General features: G+C 36.4%; 3 protein-coding genes across 3 annotated transcripts; all 3 read right to left on the bottom strand.

The window, feature by feature from the left end:
- Positions 1–9: 9 nt before the first annotated feature.
- On the bottom strand, positions 10–1782 carry LOC112500010 (putative leucine-rich repeat receptor-like serine/threonine-protein kinase At2g24130; the record flags this gene model as incomplete). Its single annotated transcript, XM_025103268.1, has 1 exon — positions 10–1782. A coding segment is annotated over exon 1 (1773 nt), but the record flags the coding sequence as incomplete, so codon positions are not given.
- A 6213-nt stretch (positions 1783–7995) lies between these two features.
- LOC112500093 (pentatricopeptide repeat-containing protein At4g30825, chloroplastic) lies at positions 7996–11102 on the bottom strand. Its single transcript, XM_025103381.1, has one exon. It carries the CDS (start codon positions 10949–10951, stop codon positions 8210–8212), a length of 2742 nt encoding a protein of 913 aa, XP_024959149.1. The 5' UTR covers positions 10952–11102; the 3' UTR covers positions 7996–8209.
- Positions 11103–12340: 1238 nt separating this feature from the next.
- On the bottom strand, positions 12341–18985 carry LOC112500857. The gene is made up of 5 exons (XM_025104455.1): positions 18821–18985; positions 16236–16309; positions 16056–16159; positions 15907–15972; positions 12341–12927 (listed from the first exon to the last, which is right to left on the bottom strand). Exons 1-5 carry the CDS (start codon positions 18886–18888, stop codon positions 12667–12669), a joined length of 573 nt encoding a protein of 190 aa, XP_024960223.1. The 5' UTR covers positions 18889–18985; the 3' UTR covers positions 12341–12666.
- Positions 18986–19271: the final 286 nt, after the last annotated feature.

Here is a 19271-nt window from a genome sequence, read left to right on the forward strand (position 1 = left end):
CAAAAGCGGCAGCCGAATCAAATTCTTCTTTCGCCTGTTTTTGCAGAGCGGCAGCCCCGCGATCGAACTACTGCAAAGTCCGGGGTTTCCGAGAAAAGAATCTATATTAAGAAATGGAAACGACGTGTTSCCGGAGAAGTTATTGWAYGAGAAGTTAAGTTGYTTSAACRTMGAAGATGYCGRGAAAGATTCCGGGATCTTTCCCGACAATCTGTTCCTCGAAACATCAAATGYYTCWAGGAACGGCAGTTTTCCGAKKGAATCTGGAAGAGGGCCTTCGAATGCATTRCYGGARAGGTTGAGGAGTTCGAGTGCAATGCAGCTYCCGAGCTGTGCTGGAATTAYGCYGGARAAGTTGTTCGAYGATAGRTCCATGGCCAGAACCATGTYCATCTTGCTGAGCTCCGATGGCAGAGGTCCATCCAGYTGATTGTATGAGATGTTTAAATACAACTTCAGGCTGTTCAATCTTGCGAAATCACTYGGAATYRAACCCGAAATTTGATTATGCGAAAGGTCGAGAATCTCCAAGTTWACRCATTGTGCCAGGCTCGTGGGGATCRTTCCCACAAGCCTGTTGTTATGAAGCAAGAGTCTTCKTAGCTGCGARAGACTCGAGAATGYGTCCGGGATYGAGCCARAYAGTTGGTTTTTYGACAAATCRAGAAGACCCAACCGGGASRCGTTCCCRAAATCCGACGGGATTTCACCRGAAAGCGAGTTATTYGATAGGTAAAGRCGTTCGAGTTTCCCCATTTGGAATAGCTCATGCGGGATCGTTCYGTTCAGGAAGTTGCTAGACAAGTTGAGAAGGGTGAGGTTCAYGAGGTTCGAGATATTSSGAGGAATCYCTCCGGATAYCTYATTGTYATCGAGATGTAATTGGACCAGACTYTTGGAAAGATCCCCGATRATGTCGGGAATCTTTCCRTACAGTCTGTTTCCAGCYAGCTCGAGTTCTTGCAAATGTTGRGAGTTAGATAAAGYCGAAAAGAAYGGYTCGAGAGGGCCTGAGAAAYGGTTGTACGACAAATAAACRAACTGCAAGTTCGACAAGTTCTTCACAATCTCAAACGGCAATTCCCCTTCGAAAAAGTTCGATTCTAAATCCAACCATTTAAGCTTKGAGGAATTAGAAAGYGCWCGAGGAACTCGACCCGAAAGTTGGTTCGACCAAACGAGAAGAAACCGTAACTCTTTAACTTCACATTCTTCCTTCAAYGGAATCTGACCGCTTATCGAGTTATTCGAGATATCAACATACTCGAGCGCTGACGAGCCGTTACAAAAAAGACTCGTCGGTATCTCACCTACGAGCTTATTGCTTCCCAAATCAAGATATTGTAGCCGAAGGAGAAACCCAATCTCAAACGGGATTCTCCCTCGAAGAAGATTCGACGATAGACTTAACTGCTTGAGCTCCACGAGATACCCRATCTCTYGTGGAATCCCRCCCTCGAAGAAGTTTCTAGAAAGATCCAAAACCGTTAAYCTTGAAAGYTTGGAAATGGCTGGAGATATAATACCGTGGAGCGAAGCTCCACTAAGRTCTAACTCGAGAACAGAATCACGATCGGCATTGCACGTGATTCCAGTCCAGTTACATATATGGACCTGCGAGTTGTTGGTCCAAGGCTGGAGCACGTTTCCGGGGTCAGAAGTGACCTCGGAAACGAACATGAGAAGAGAAGCTCGGTCGTTAAAAATTCGAGCGTTTTTGTTTTCTTCTGCAAAAACGATCGAAAACAAAACTATTGAAAAGCAAAGGCAAGTGAAAGCCATTTGTGATAGGTTAAGAAATAAATGAATGGAAAGGAAGGGGAACAGGAGATGGATATATAAATGAATGGAAGGGAAGGTGATTAGAGTAATTAATCAGGGTTTATGCCTAACTCCAGTTTCTTAATATTTGGCGGCTTGACTTTTTGAAGTCAATGAATGAGCGTCGGCCGCGTGTGAAAATACGATACGTTGTATTCGCCAGTAATATGGTGACAGAACTTCCGGTCCGACAAGTTTACAACTCCGGCCAATAGAACCGGCCTTTTTCCTCTCCGGTTTAAGTAAAAATTCGAGATTTTTTTTAGTTTTAATTTTATTCTATAATACAGTTAATTGTGTGTGTATATATATATACTATGTTTTAAATACAACTCATTACATTTGTATAACAAATGTAACTCAATCAATTGAAGTATTTATGGAAATGATGAGAGTTTATTTATTATGATTTGAATATTTATGAAAGATGATTATAGTTTATTAATTATAATCAATAAAAATATTAAAAAACAATCAAAACTTTTGTAAAATCACATGTTCATCAAATTATATGGACGGTTGTGATTTAATTATAATAGTTGTATAAATGTAAATGATTGCATAATAAATTCATCTGTTTATATATATAAAAGACAAGTGGTAGTAAAGATGTAATCGGGCCTAACCTTAAAAAGAAGTGATTTATTTGTGTTGGTGGATGGTCAGTTGTGTAAAGATTAATTATGTTTTGGAGTTTACATTTGGATTCATTCTGTTGTGTTGGTGTTTCTTGATTCAGGTGACGTATGATGATGTCATCGCCATGGTCCAACTCATATTTCGTTTCGTGTGTAAATCCATTCACTTTAAAAACGATCTTAATACAACAATATTTTCAACAGATGTTTTAAATTCGAGAAATAAGGATTTTGCATTTTTTTTTAGTTGACTTTTTCTAGTCGTTTTCGTATTTTTTTATTTGACTTTCTACGTTTGAACATCCCCACGTATATAATAAGGGTCCGTTTGGTTTATATGATTGTTTTTAGCAATTTGGATCTTGATTGGAATGAATTTGAAAATATTGGTGTTTTAAAACCTTATTGCATACAATCCTAATAAATCTCGTAAAATCCTTGAAGATTTCAAAATTTTATGTCTGAAAGATTTCAATTAAATCATAGGATTTCAAATCCAAACAATCCAACAAACCAAACATGTGATTGGAATGCAAACCCCCTAAATCCATTTCGTTCCTTCAAACAAAACGAGACCTGAATATTTATTTTTTTGATTAACCTGGATATCCAACCCGCTATGCGAGCCGACTAATCCCAGGACGACCACCTACTTTGCAAATAGCCCGGAGTCACCGCATTTGAACCTCCGTGGCCGGGATTTTTATTCCTCCTTGGATTTGAATCTGGGACATCCTGATACTTTTGACTTTTGGAATCAAGCTCAAACCAATTAGGCACCACCTTTATGGTTAAGACCTGAATATTTTGTTTTAATAATATTAAAATAAAATGAATAAAGGTGATATAAACATGATGAATGGAGTTATTTTTTATAGAATAAATAGTAACCCACTATTTATTTGATGCATTTTGCTAAAGCTATTTTATATATAAATCATACATTAATTACTATAACCATGTAATGTAGCTCGATACATTTCAATTCTGAAGTCGAGAAAAGAGCGATCAATTGCAAACCACCCTTATTTGTGAAAACCTTACAAACCAATCTCATACATCAATTTTCTTGATCAATAGTCAAGATTAACTGTGTTTATATTATGAAATAAAAACAAAAATAAAAATAAAAGTTTAAGTTTTAATTAAAAAAGGGCAAATTTGTCAAAATTTTAATTTATATGATTTTGTAAACGAGGTAACAAGATCGTGGATATCCTAATATTAATAAACAAAATCATTGTTTTAAAATCTCTATATATTATTTTATCATTACAAAGATTTTAACCAAAAATGTTAGAATAATCTGACAAATTAAATATTTGATAAAAATTATCTTTATTTTATGATTAAATATTATAAATAAAATAACATCCACATTAAAAATAGATCCAAGTAAGAAGCAATAAAACTAGATATATCCTAATAAATTATGAAACATAAAAACATACTTTAATCAACAAAAAATAATGAATCCTTTTGAATACTAAACATAATATTTTGTTTTTCTAAATGAGTGAATGAAACTGTTTCACTGTTTATGTTATGAACTCACGTGACTCCTTGTCACCTACAATGAATGATGAACCATTTAACATGTGGTAGTGAACAATATATGAAACTATTTCATTAACGGTTAATGAAGTAAGATTGGACTCTTAATAATTTCTAATCAAACTAATTTTAAAACAAGAGATATCCTAATAAACGACGAAACATATAAAGAATGAAACATTTTTGAAAACTAAATACTTTATTTTCGTAAGTGAAACTTTTTCATGCATAAAACATTTCGAAATTTAATAAATTAAATTCATCAGTGAAATTATGTTCATGGTCACTATTGACCATGACACTTGTTTCATTACTCAAACTACATATATTTTGTCAATGAAACGAAATCAGATTTCATATTGTAGTACTTTTACAATTCATATTTTAATAAGTATAATTTAATAAAATAATAAAAACTATTAATGGTAAAAAAAATTATATTAAGAAAAATTGATTTTGCACCTTTTATATTAAATGTTTTTTATTATTACGTTTCCATAATTAAGAGTAACTATTACCTTCTAATATTAATCAGTATACAATTAAATGACCATTATACTCTTATTTATTAAAATTTAAGAAAAAAACGGAATTTTCCTATCGATCGAAAATGGTTATTAAAGTTTTCATGTATAGAAATCTTAAAGAGATAATGTGGTCCAAATGCAAGTGGTTCAACCAAAAAAGCAATGAATATAATCATTATTTTATATATTAAACAACGTCTGGTGAATTTACGTCTGTTGACAACTGAAATTCACCAACTTTTATTGTAAAAAATGGAAACCGATATTCTTATCTTATTATAAAAACTAAAAAAAAAAAATGTTCAAAATTGTTGTTTGGTGATAGTCTTGTTTTTGACATCTTAATTTACTTGTTAAAAGTAGCTTTATGTTCTTATATTCTATTCTTTATTGGTTATTTTATTTTGAGTTTTAAAGTGCGTTTGTTTTTAAGAGGTGTTGAAATCTGAAGTCTTATTTCACTTCTGATTAATAAGAGGTGGTGCTGAAGTATGAAATCTGGATCAGTAAGACTGTTTGTTTTTCTAAACTGATAAACGTCTGAAGTCTGAAATCTGAATCAATAGTTTGTTTTTGTAAAATCAAGTGCAAAAGTTTTGCAAAATTCTCTTGATTTTCATAAAATTTTTGTTGCCAAAATTCATCTCAACAATTTCTTAACAGATGGAATATAGTAAAAACTTTTTTGATACCTTTCAGACTTCTGATGTTATTGGGAATGCTATTGGTGAGTTTGTTTGTGGAAAGATCGATACTTTTGATAAAGGATAAGATCGTCGATAGAAGTTCTTGTTTCACATTAATCTTCTAAGTTAACCTATACATACATAAACTATATGTATATATATATATATGTATATATATATATGTATATATATATATATATATRTATATATATATATATATATGTATGTAGAGGAGTGATCATATGAAAACCGCCCTCATTTGTGTAAACCGTGCAAACCACCTTCATCTGTCGATTTCATTGTTTAATCTTATGAAATTTTTTCATGAAATTGTTTAATCTTGTGAAATTGTTTCATATAATACTTTTTTTGATGAAGTTATTTCATATATGGTTGTGAAATTGTTTCATATAATACTTAATGAAACTGTTTCATGTATTTCTCTAAAATTAAAATAATGAAGATGATAATATCTATGATTAACACCYTCCACAATAAAAATGATTAATCAACCTCTCATAATTACAAAAAAATGAACAAAATGAAAAATTATGATTGGTTGAATGCGGTTTGCACGGTTTGTACAAATTGAGTGGTTTGCATTTGATCGCTCCCCTATGTATGTATATGTATATATATATATATATGTATGTATATGTATATATGTATGTATATGTATATATACAAAGAGAGAGAGAGAGAGAAAGTGGGGAAGTACATTTCACATGGGTGATGAAAGGACAATGATGTCTTTGGTGGAGAAAGAAGCAATAGCCCAAAAGAATAAAAGAAAATGAAAAATAAGATGAATTAAGATATTAGGTTATCTCTTATGTATTCAGACCCTATTAAGCGATAAAAGGCTCTGAAAATAATAATAAAAACAAACAGTCTAAATTACAAAAAATTTGAATGAATCAGACATAAGTGGTAATTAAGAGCTGAAAATGAAAAAAACTAACAAGACTTAAGTTTGAATGTCTTACTACTAACCAAGTTAAATAAATCTGATATATCTTTCTCGAAATAAGGTATTGAGGCAGGACATACACATACATGTCCTCCGCCCTCATATTTTTATTGTATTAGGTTCATATCGTTTTTAAAGTACCGTGGATTATTAGACAAACTCTGGTACATTGAAAGCAATTTGTTAGGCGACTTGCACCAAATCCCGTGTGCAAGGTCGTCTCTAAGAGGCAGGATGGGTATAAGAATTATAAAATCACCACACAATTTTTGGGTCATTGTATTACACTAAGGGGCCGTTTACCAAATGCTTACTCGGGTAAGCGCTTACCAAGTTATATTATCTTACTGGATGAATATAGCAATGACCAAGAATCTTACCCGGTAAGAGCTAGGCAAAGACCGAGAGTCTTACTCGGTAAGTGAGTGCAATGACTCTTACCATGGTCAGCTCTTACCGGGTAAATTGTTGCATAAAAAGCCGTTTTTGTTGGCTAAAATCTTATCAGGTAATAAATAATAGTATTGAATTTTCCCGATAAGTGTTTACCAGGTAAATGTTTGGTAAACGGCCCCTAAATCTTTTTAGTATATATTAGTAGTCCGAAAAATTTAGTATATGAAAGAGATCTAAAAATATTTAGTAAATAATAAAGTCAAAAAGAATTTGTTAGATAGCAATAGCCCAAAACAGTATTAACTAATTACATTGGAGAATAAAACTAAAAGCAGTTAAATGGTCATCTGTTATATGTTATTCCTTATTATTTCTCTAAGTTTTGATGTGATACCAAGGTCCAATGCCATTGGCTATTGTTATATCTATTTGCTTATTCGTTTCCGTGGTTCAACAATTCAATGGATGACAACTTTGAGCTCATGTACTTGCTATTGTTATATATTTTTTATTGGCTACTTTTTATCTACTTATATTTCTGTTGACTATTGTTATCTGCTTATTTTGTTCGTGTAACTGCTCTTTTTGGCCATTGATATCTATTTTTCCTTCTATAATTAATATCGTAATATTGTTTGACAATCAGTTATTGTTTCTTATGAGTTATGATGTGTTTTCATGGTTTTGTGATTAATCAATAAATTTCCTTATTAAATGCATTCAACGAATTCTTTTTATGGAATGAGCCCATTATATTATAGAAAACCAAACAGTTTCTTTTATTTTCATTCTCATTGATTACTACTTAATACCTTTAACCAAACACCCCCTAAGTACTTTCCTATCTATAATAAACAAAAAAAGATTTCTTTCCTTAATTAGCATTTCTTGTATTCAATTTTTTTCGTACTCATCGAGGCCCCTTGTTTCTAGACACGCCCAGCGCTATAAAATACCGAGAGCAGCCCTGCCGGTTTGAGCTCGGCCTTGCTAACCTGCATGACATCTAGCTATTCTCAAGGTCTACCCATCTAGTTTAGCTGTTTAGGATAGAAAGACTTGCTTAATGATCTCCAGAACCAATTATTGAAAGGTTTCATCGAAGACTATGTTTAGCAAGATAAGTTAGTTGATAAACTAGTTACGGTTGGTAAAACCTAGCTACGTTTGGTAAAAGCTAACTAAACAACAATGTAAAACGACCTAAAAAGCTAGGGTTTATATGCAAAATATAAGGTGCATAATCGGAAAAAGTGGAAAAGGCCCCTAGAGCATACTGAAACACTACTTATGCCCTTAACAAATGAAGCTTTTACATAATGCTCAAAAAATAAGTTAGCTTATGGTTGTCAAATACTGGCATACGAGGGACTACGAGGGATGATCGAAGACAATTATACAGATAATATTAAGAGGGTAATTTCATTATAATTGTGATTGGCAAATTCTTTTCATTTTTTGGGATAAAGGGGAAAATTTTATTCAAGGGAAATTCTTGATATGAACATGAACATAAAACATTTACCGGTTTGTTTAGCCGCTCAGGCGTGGTTCTGGGATGGTATACTTGCAGACGTTGGTTCTGGAATGGTATACTTGCACTGATCATTAAAGGCTTCAGATCCCCATCTGTTTCATCCACAATGACCACTTAAGTGCCTCCAAAACCATATCATTCTTTTGCAAAGCAGTAATCAGATTAATATATGTTATTCTATCAGGTTCTATGCCATTTTTTCTCATTTCTTTAACCAGATCCACAGCATCTTCAACCATTCCTGCAATCCCATAAGCCTTAATCAGAGAATTATAGCTGTATATATCTGGTGCCACCCCAGATTCCTTCAGTTCCATTAGCACATCACCAACTTCTTCAATCCACCCTTTTTCTCCATATATGTTGATCATGATATTATAAGTATGAAGATTCGAACCACAATTCGATTCCTTCATTCTCAGCAGCACATTTTTAAACTTCTCCATTTCATCTGCTTTCCCATAAGCATCCAACATAGAATTATAAGCTTCAAGAGAAACAGAAAATCCTTTGAATTGCATTCTTCTAGCAACCGAAGCCATATTCCTCAAATCTTTGCTTCTCCCATATGCAGCCACAACAGTATTGTAAGAGATAATATCGACCAAACCTTGTCTTTTAGCCATCCAAAACACCTGTCTTACCTTTTTGAAAAGCCCGGATTTCCCATAAACGTCAAGGATTACATTAAACGTGGTGGTATTAGGTGAAAATCCGTGCTTAATCATCTCGTTGAATAGCCTAGAAAGCTCGTCGATTGGCAAAGCACGAGCACAGCAGTTTATGACACAGTTGTACATCTCTTGATCCCATGAAATTCCAGCCTTCAAGATTTTGTAGTAAAGATCAGCCAACTTATCTACCATCCCCAATCTTTGATAAATTCTAAGCATATCTCGAAACAAATATATATCTGGAACAATGCCCTTCTGTTTTTCCATGGCATCAAGAACCGAGCAGGCATCATTTAAGGATCCAGATTTCACATACATTCTTACAACTATGCTAAATGCTATCAAATCCAAAGGAACACCTGTTGATTTCAGCTTACTATAAAGGGCTTCTGCCACCTTAAACTGATTCAAACAACTATAAATATCAATCATAGTGCATGTGATATGCAAGTTGGGTTTGCCAGATTTCGGCATAGATGCATATATCTTGATAGAGTTATCAAGATAACCCAGCTCCTTACAAGTACAAATTAGTAAATGATATAGGCTATCCTCGAATACTTTATCTTTCCACTTTTTAATCCCCAGAACTTCAATTGCATCATCTACCAAGCCGTGTTTCACATAAGCCATCATAAGAATCGAACATGACGTTTGATTATTGAGAACATGATTGTAAAGCACACCTTTCACAACAGAAGGCACTTTATCAAACCTCTCCACCTTCTCATATGCTTGCAAAACGATACTGAGAATGGAGGAAAACTGGCATCCCATTGTCATCATATCATTGATGGTCCTAACAGCACCAGCTTCATCTCCATTTTTGGCTTGCAGATTGATCATTGTGTACAAATTTGATGAGTTGGGCTTAAAACCTAAGCGATTCATTTCGTTATAATACCGCTCTGCTTCCTTAAAGTTTTGTACTCGACCCCAACCTTCAATCATGGTCCTATAACTGGTCTCGTCAGGCTTCAAACCGGCAGAAACAAGATTCTGAAGAATTCTTTCAGCAGCCTCCATGTTTGAGACTTTCCCATATCCAGTTATAAGTGTATTGTAAGCAACAATATGAGGGGAGAATCCAGCTGCATGCATTGAGGCCAACACCTTCTCGGCTTCATCTAACTTCCCATTTCGACTGTATGCATTAAGTAAAACCAACCAATTTTCAAGATTCAAAATCACTCTATCCTTCCTCAAGAACCCAATAACCTCTTCTGCCTTCTCGTGTAACCCAAGGCGCGTATACATAGTGATCATAGCCGAGTATGCACTATGACATACAATGGTCAAATTTCTCATCTGTGAAAACGCAAACTCTGCGTCATCAATAACCCGACCCTTCTGGTAAAGACTCATAACCATGCCAAAACTAGCAACATTAGGCTGTACTCCTTTATCTAACATCATTCGAAACCATTTTGTGCCAATCTCCACAAGCCCCCGCCTTTTACAAGCAAAGATAAGCGTATTGAAAACCTGGAAACTGAGTTCACAACGTGAATCCATCTGCATCTCCTGAATCAACCTTTCTGCACCTTCCCAATCTTGTCTCCTACCCAACACCCTCAAAGCTAACTTGTAAGCATTGACATTCTGCATCAACTTACCATTGATTCTCATCCACTTGAAGAACTTTAAAGCTTCATCATCACGACCACTCCTCTCAAGCTTCTCCAAGATAAAGTTGCAGTGTCCCAAACTCGATTCATGTCCACTGGAACTTAGTTTCTCATAGAATGCATCATCATTTTCCTCATGATCCAAAATGATTTCTTGTTGGCTTTCATTTTCATTGGTGGAATTATGCATCACCTTCAAATCGCTGGCTACATTTTTCATACCATCCAATCGCTTCCATATACTCCTTTTCCCCTTCCTAAGCTCCCCATATAATTTAGGGCTTTGCAAAACCACATTCTCATCGCTCAAATCCACAGGTCTATCAACATCACATGATTGTAAAACATCCGAAAATTCCGTATCTAACCTAGAAACCCTAACTTTCTTTAACTTACAAAAGGAGTTGTTTGTCACACTAGTAAAGGCAAAAATCAATCCCCGATCACAGAACTGCAAAACGGAGTTAAGTTTCTTCGAATCACAACTATCTAAATGCACACAACATTTTATTGAAGCCATAACAAATTCACAAGCTACCTCTTCCCAGAAGCTGCTCGGAATTTCATTAACTCAATCCCGAATCCGAAGCAAATGCAAAGAAGTCGAATTACAATGAGAAGCTCGAATGGAAACGGGAAATCTGCAAGAAATTATGAAGATAGTGAAGGAGTGTTGGTCGTAGTGGAGGGATAATGGAAGAAAAATAACCGCAAATTTCTTGTCTGGTACAGGGACCATAGAAAAGATAACAGACTCGTACAACTAAAATAACAAGTAGAAAGAGACATAAACTTATCAGTAAGCAACTTTTTATGTTATTAAGTCACTACCAAACAGTCATGTATCGCTGACCAAATAAGTTATGAGTCTCGTAAAACTGCTAACATACGGACCATAATTTGTTAATATATTTACATCGGCACAGGTTTGGTTGAGAACCTGATTTCCTTTATGAACCGAGAATCAATGATAGCACACCACGTGTCTCGGACATTCATCATTAATGTTGTAATAAATCCTGAGTCCATTATTCATGATGAATATGCAGTGTTAGAAGAAAAAAAATATTAAAGAAAAAGGGTAAATGGATTGCTTGAGAATCGTGTAAGTTCACTTTCCGAACTGATATTTCGACCGTAATGTATGGGTATCATAGGATAATCCTCGAAACACTTTCGAATTTAGACGTAAAAACGAAAGCCAAATTACTGGAGAATATTTTGAATGTTCAGATTTTTCAACTTCCCAAAACTGGTGTATATCTCGTATATATACCTGTTCCATTCGAAAAAAATGGATAAGATTAACATAAATGATGGTTTTGGGGAAGTTCGAATCAGTTATAGACGGTATAACCGTTAATGGATAAAATCGTAGGTTTGTTAAACGTGCAGGTCCAGAAATCTGAACACACATGTCCAGAGATAGGACTAAGACCAACCAGTGATAGGACTATCTCTGGACTTGACTTGTCCAGAGATTGAAGCTCTAAGTCTGGATACCATGTAGTCGATTTTACTAAGTCTGAATATCACATGATCGAACCTCAAAACTGATCAGAAATGATGTATCTCTTCATTCTGATCACGTCTTCCTACTGCATTCCAAGTCCAAAATTCTGTGGAGGTTTTGAGGCGCTGCCCCTTGACTCCCGCCTTTTTTTCGTGTACGAATCAAACTCGTGTTATATACAAGCGTGCACTCTACACTGCTCACTGAATAAATTGTTGCATACGATACCGTTTTGACGGACTAAAATCTTACCCTATAAGTAAATAATAGTGCTAAATTTTAGTTGTAAGCGCTTACCAGGTAAGTGTTTGATGAACGCCGCTTGTACTAATAAACCCCATAAAGGAATATTGATACTTACCCAAAGGGCACAGACGAACCATAAAAGTTCAATTCTTTTGCATATGTAAACATCTTTGAACTACAAATTGAAAATTACACAATGAATCAAAATTCTTGTACATATATTCCACTTGAAGATGGGATTTGGAGGATACCTATCATCAACCAACAAGTAGAACAATCATTTCTGTGAAGACCTCTGACTAAAAAGGCATGTTTTACTCGATTGAATGTATGCGGCGATGAACTTGGACCCTTAGGGTCAGTAGGCTAAAGGTCGGAACCACGGTTAACCCTTAGCCTTAATCGGAACCATGGTACATGACTAAAAGAAAATTGTGCTTTACACTCTACTAGATTTAATCAGTTGTAGCAAATATCTAGATCCAAATGCTCCCGAAGGCTTCCTCGAGGGCTCGTTTTCTGCTTAATTCTAAGCTCCATCCTCCAGCCTTTCCGCCACGTTCGGCTTTTAGTCTCATCATCTCTTCATCGTCCATATGATAAGCATGCAGGTCGTCCCCAGATCCTACTGGGAGAGGTTGTGTAGGTCGAGGTTGTGGAATCGTTCCTCCAGCAACTGCAGGGACGTAATGCCCATCAGAAGTCGTCACCCCAAACTGAGAGCTTGTGCCTGTCGTCTGTCTCAAACAAGAACAATGATTTGTTATATGAAAACGTACAAAACCAAATCAAACAAGCACAGTATCCTCCTCGAAGGTATGCAAAAGTGGTAGTGAATTAATCCGCCAGGTCCATCCGCCTTCCCTTCCTTAAAATAGATTAGCGCTTCTAGTTTTATTAGGGTGCATTTGGTATGCGGGACAGTATAAGACATGACAGAACAAAAAGTTATCCCACGTTTGGTGCACCATTTAGACTGGGTCAAGATAGGAGTGAGGGGAACAAAAAGCAGGAGATGAGACAAACTTGGTAAATTATTAAATTACCCATGTCAAATTTGTACCCTAAAACCTTTCACAATTCTTTCACCCACCTACCTCACTCTCACCCGTCCAGCCCTTCCCAGACCAGTCTTGCACAGTCCTCTCTGCGTACCAAACTCGCCCTCAAGGAAGGTTCTAACCATGTTAGACATAAAGGGTAGACACCACACAGCCAAAACTACAGAAGGAAGTCGGATGAAATTATACAGCTACGAGAAACAGGATAAATAACTAAGATATAAAAGAGCAAACACATGAAAAAGAAAAAATCCCATCATTGAAGATAAGAGATAATCTGTCGCTGTGAGCACCCTCCCCCCCTAAAAAAACACCGATAAAGAAGCCTTATTATGTGTCACTTGTCCTTAATTGCTGTCCCCCAACCAAACCAAAAGTGGTCTCCTCATGGTGTTAGCTAGCATGCATAAAATGAATACCTAAGCAACGTTTAAGTAACAGACTGGCAATTGGGTTGTTGCAATTACGGATTGGATGTCTAATTGTCGATCCAATTCAACCAGTTAAACTGGAATCAGTCCAAAAAGCAGCCTAGTTGACCCACTTAAACAGTAGTCACATCCGATTTAACCACTGGACAAGCACTCAGACCACCGATCCAACCAGAGTAACCAGTAAGATTCAACAATTACAACGGTTGACAATCTTACATCCTGTGTCACCCGTTTGCTGTAAACCTGTTCTAGATTTTCGTTATGTAATTGTAGTTGTCTATAATGAGCTTTGTTCCCCTTGTCCCCTTGCTTGGATAACCTATCTCCCTTTCCTCTATAGCTTGTTCTATTTATTTGTTCTGCAAGCCAGAGGTCTTCATGGATAAGCCTCTCTACCGGGTCCTTTTGTTGAATGACCCTTCAGTCAATTTTCTTTTAAATCCATGACCTTCTAACATGTTTGAGAATGCCACTGCTTAAAAGAAGAACGTCACTTCCATATACAAGGATGTCACTAAACTTGTCAGAAGGTTATGTTGTGAAATAAATTGTTTAAGATCAATAGCTTAGATAGTCTTTCTCTACCCCCTGGGGTAGAGGTAAGGTCTGTGTACATCTTACCTTCACTAGACCCTACCTCTGGTCGGAATTCAATGGGTTTGTTTGGTTTGGTTTTTTAAAGGTTGCCAATTTTAAACTTCATCGGCAATCCATTGCTAGTTAATAATTATGGGATGATATTAACGGAAAGCAGTACTTTACGCTTCATAAGAGGCAACAGACGGCTCCAGCATGTTAATAATTAAAATATCTTGTGATATTAAAACATAGCACTCATAAATTATCGCCTCTAACAAACACATTTGCTTTTTACACCTCTCTTGATGCGTAATTTCCTTGTATTTATAACTAGCTTAACATTACTATAAACAAACAAATGATTTATGGGTTTTTACATACTTGCTTTAAATGCACCAGCTAGAAGAGGAGACTTGTACCAAGAGGAGGATTTGGAAGAGATAGAGGTTGGTAAACATTGACATGCAGTTGGTAATAAAGCAAGATTTTAGTAAATGGAATACCAAGGGACTTGGTCTTAGATAGGGCATAGGAGTGGAGGGAAGGACGTATGTCGTTCATGGCCTAAAATCTGGTGGTTTTACCACTTGCCTATTATGTTTTAAGCTTTCTATGTGATTTGACCACTTACTATTTCTTTTGATTGTGTATACAGTTTCTGCTTTCAGAACCTACAAATGTAGAGAAACCATGATCAGTTTTCTTCTGGTTCTAATAAAGGGGTCCACCGGATTGATTTTCCAAATTAAAAAACCTGTGCCATGGGTCTGGACAAGCCAGCCTCTTTTCTCACCCTCATGAATTACTTTCAGCAAAGGAACTTTTAGTTTATAAATGAGCAAAATAAAGAACCAAGATCATTGGCATCAGTTTTTGCAGTTCTACAAGCCTTCCATCTGCCATTCTGATTGGAATCAATCAAATAGTTTATAAAAGATATTGTATAAAATTTCATTTTTCCTACATTTGCACACCCTGCTAATTTCTGTAGGAAAACATATGGTGAACAAATGGGAATGTATACAGTTAGGTAATGGCTTCCCTGCCACCACTGTTCTTAAGATAACAACACCTTTCTTTCATGCATTAGGAGTAAGCCATATTCTTACTCCACAATAGTTGGTTTACCTGCTGGGGACTTCAAAAATGGTGGCTGGCCAGAAGAAAGAAGCTAAGAGGTTTGTTTACAGATGTTGCAATAAGTGTGATTATGAGTCAAGCAAGTGCACCTAATTTGATTCCCTTTCATTTCATAATTTGTCTGAAAATGAGCAAGCATATGAAGCCCAAACGTTTAGAAGTGGTGCCAATAGCCTAACTGACATGTCTACATTCATAGTTCATGCACTTTCCACGCCCCAACTAAATATACTTAATCACACGCATCAGTTACGATCATGTTTATCATCCAAGGGGTGTATTAAGAAGGCATATGACAAAGGGTTTGCTCCTATTTACCTCTTTGACCAAAGCTCTAAAGATTGAGACTGAGACATGGTCATTTGTTACTCTTTAGATTGGTCAAGAACACCAATCCACTATCAACCATCACAATGTGATCATTATTATTTTTATCATAACGAGTTAAAGCAATGTTGACCAGGTCTCAAAACTAGATATCAGCAGCAACAGGAAAACTAACCATATCAACATCAGTCTGTGCAGCTTGTCCCTTGCTTGCTGCCAGTGCTGCTGCATATTCTTCAGCCTACTTGATCAAGAAAAACTAAGTAGTTAGTGCAATGTGAGATGACAAATCCAACCAATTTCTAGCATTCACCATTTACAAACCTTACGAGCTTGAGCATTCATTATTTGTTCTGCATTTTCTTTTTGGTAGTGTGCAATCTTTGCTTCAATAGCAGGAACATCCATTCCCTCAACCAAGTTAACAACTGGAAAAAAATGGATGCAAGTGAAAATGGCATTCCTAACTTGGGTGTCATAAAAGATGAGTAGAGAATAACTTACTCATGTCCTCAACTTCCTCCAAGTAGTCATTATACTCTCTTAATGATGAAAAATCCTCCACTCTTTTATTAAATCTGTAAAATCATAAGATAATGATATTATGCAAAACAAGGATCACAAGCCGCCTGTTTTTCAGTCCTAGAGTAAACATCAAATTGTGGCACATATAAAACCCAAGATAAACCAAACAAACCAACCCAACATATCTCACTTGAAAGGTGGGGCATGTACGCAGACCCGTCCTCTACCCCGAAGAGTAGAGTGGTTCTTTCTTAGAAGGCCACCGGTTCGAGTGTGAACAAACAGGTAGAAGGAGCAATGACTAGCACATAGTAATCCCAAGACGAGAAAAAATGAGTAAAAAAAATTAAGTAGGTACATTGACAACATAGGAAAGGTAAGATAAATCAAAAAACACATAGAAAAGGTAAGACAAAACACATCCCTATATCCCCTCTTTACTGACTCGGGCGACCTATATGCCAGCTCTCTAGCCCCCCTCGGGTCCGACCCTCAACCTCACCAGCTCCCTTCTCTGATCCATGCCTACAGGTCCCCACACCTCGTCGCCTACCCTAGCCCTTCATCTCCAAGTGTACCTATCAGAGGTCACGTTCTCATAAACTGTCTAATGCCGCCATGTCTATCTTCGGTTGCTCATCCCTATCCTGAGCCTTCCCCTCTTCCTCGGCACCTCGATCATCACGTTTTTTACTCTCCTCATTGATACTGCCATCAGTCTCCTACGAATCGCCTAAACCATCACAATATCCACTCTCTTAGTTTATCCATGATAGGCACAAATTCCAACTCTGCATGGAATGCCTCATTCGGGATTATGTCTAACATGGTCCTACCATAGGTCCATCTAAGCATTCTCATCTCCATAACTTCCAACTTTCTATCATCGACCATCATTCCGGCCCATACAGCATAGTTGGTCGAATGGCTACCTTGTAGAATTTGCACTTCAGTTTTAGTGGGACCTTGTCAAACAACACCCGTGGCAATTTACCACTTCAGATGCCATGCCTTTATGCGATGCACTATGTCTTCCTCAACCTCTCTCTTTTTTTGAATCATGAAACCTAAATACTTGAAATTGTCCTTTTTAGGTACCCTTTACCCCCCAAAGTTAATTTCTACCCTTTCTTCAATGCCCCCCCCCCCCAGGCGGAAAAAATGCACCATATTATTATGTATTAGAACGACAAATACGCAAGCTTTGTGTTTCCAAAGCCATCATCCACTGCTTCAACCTCTCACTGAATTCTACTTTTCAACTCTGCTACTAACACAATGTCATTAGCGAATAAGATACACGATGGGACACTCCCCTGGGTACCTCACGAAAGCTCATCCAAAATCACAGCAGAAAGGAATGGTCTTAGCATTGATTCTTGGTATAGCCATTTCTCCACTGGAAAATACTTCATCTTACCCACGGGTGTCATAACACAAGTCTTCATTCTCCCGTACATGTCCTCTATCGCCCTAACACACCTACATGATACGCCTCCCCTTCTTCATACTCCTCCAAATCACGTCTCATGGAAAGCTATCATAGGATTTCTCTGATCTATGAACAGCATGTGTAGGTCCCTTACTATACTTCTTTGTCAACCACTACATACTTGTCTTACCCTTACCCATCTTCCTCAGTGTCTCCCTCACTTCTCCTATCCTAATTATTCATCCATAGATTGTATGGTTGATGAAGTACCTCTATCCCTTCTCCCTCCCTCTCATTTTCCCTTGCCTCATTAAATAGTTTATGGAAATAACTACCCCATCTCTCATTAAATTAATCCAATAAGTTAATGCAAAATTACTAGTTTGATTATATCAAAATCTCTTGCAACCTTCCTACAAGCGTCTAGACATAATTCCCAACATTAGCCATAAGTACTACTTGGTTCCTTATAGTAAACAATGATTTGCAGAATAAGTTGCTTAGCTCTTTCATTTTTCTAATGCGCTTTCTCCAAGTACCATCATCATCTATATCATCATATCCTTTATATAAAAAATTGATCACACCAAAGACAAAAACTTCATCAATTCCAAGAACACTGCCTCTAAATTCTTCATTTATCTTTTTCCCAAATCTAAAGAATGAAAGGCATAAGACCAGCAAGAACAATCATAATAAACTTTCACTGTGGAATGCATATATCCCAAATGCAAAATGGATATGAATTTCACAATGGATCTGATACAGACATCATTTTCGCAGAGCTTGCTCTAAAGTTCAATGCAGTTACCGATTTCCTCTGGCAAGCTTAGAATCCATCTCTTTAAAGTTGAACTTTAACCTATTGACATTCAAAGTAGAAGTGTAGTTTTTTGGGAAGAGATGAACCACTATATTCTAGTATACATATGATGATTGATGAACCAAATTCAATCAAAAGCAAATATGCTCAAACTATATAGAGTACAAGCTACTGCCTTTTAATATACCCCTAAAAAATTCGATCCAACAGATTGTCCGGGTTGAATTCCAAAGCTCACACCCTATAATTGAATCAATAGGATAACCTACACTAACAAAGAGAGAAGGAAAAGAAATTTGTGATGATTACATGTTGCCGATTCGTTTCCGGATGGTCATCTCCTTAGCGAAGGAGTTGGCACCCGATGCCACCACCATGTCTTGTAATTGTGATTGTTTTCCGATGGGATTCGGCGGAACAGCGTGGAGGGCGTAGAGGAATGGCGGAGGCCAAGTTGCTACTAAAAGCAGGTTTCGAGGGCTGTTCCAAAATGTGGTGTTTTTGTGTGAGGCATGTGATATAATTTGTTAGATTCAAGGGGTGTTTGGATGTTTTATAAAAATAATTTATTAGAACCGATAATAAGCACTTTTGAGTGTTTGGATAAACAAGAAGTTTTTGAAGAAGTTAAACTCTTCTAATTTATAATAAGTTAACAAGTGCTTTTATAGAAAAACAGTTTCAAATAAGCAATCCCAAACACCCCCAACTTCACAGTAAAATGCTATAAAGTAAAAAGAAGCCGAATTTTCTCAATAAA

The sequence above is a fragment of the Cynara cardunculus genome, assembly GCF_001531365.2.
Source record: "Cynara cardunculus var. scolymus isolate 2C chromosome LG 17, CcrdV1, whole genome shotgun sequence".
Lineage (NCBI taxonomy): Eukaryota > Viridiplantae > Streptophyta > Magnoliopsida > Asterales > Asteraceae > Cynara > Cynara cardunculus.

Coding starts and splice junctions, on each gene's coding strand:
- LOC112500093 (XM_025103381.1), bottom strand. CDS start 10,951: ATGGCTTCAATAAAATGTTGTGTGCATTTAGATAGTTGTGATTCGAAG.
- LOC112500857 (XM_025104455.1), bottom strand. CDS start 18,888: ATGGTGGTGGCATCGGGTGCCAACTCCTTCGCTAAGGAGATGACCATC. Junction 16,160..16,235: donor GGAGGAAGTTGAGGACATGA/GTAAGTTATTCT, acceptor ATTTTTTTCCAG/TTGTTAACTTGGTTGAGGGA. Junction 12,928..15,906: donor CACAGACTGATGTTGATATG/GTTAGTTTTCCT, acceptor TGTTTGAGACAG/ACGACAGGCACAAGCTCTCA.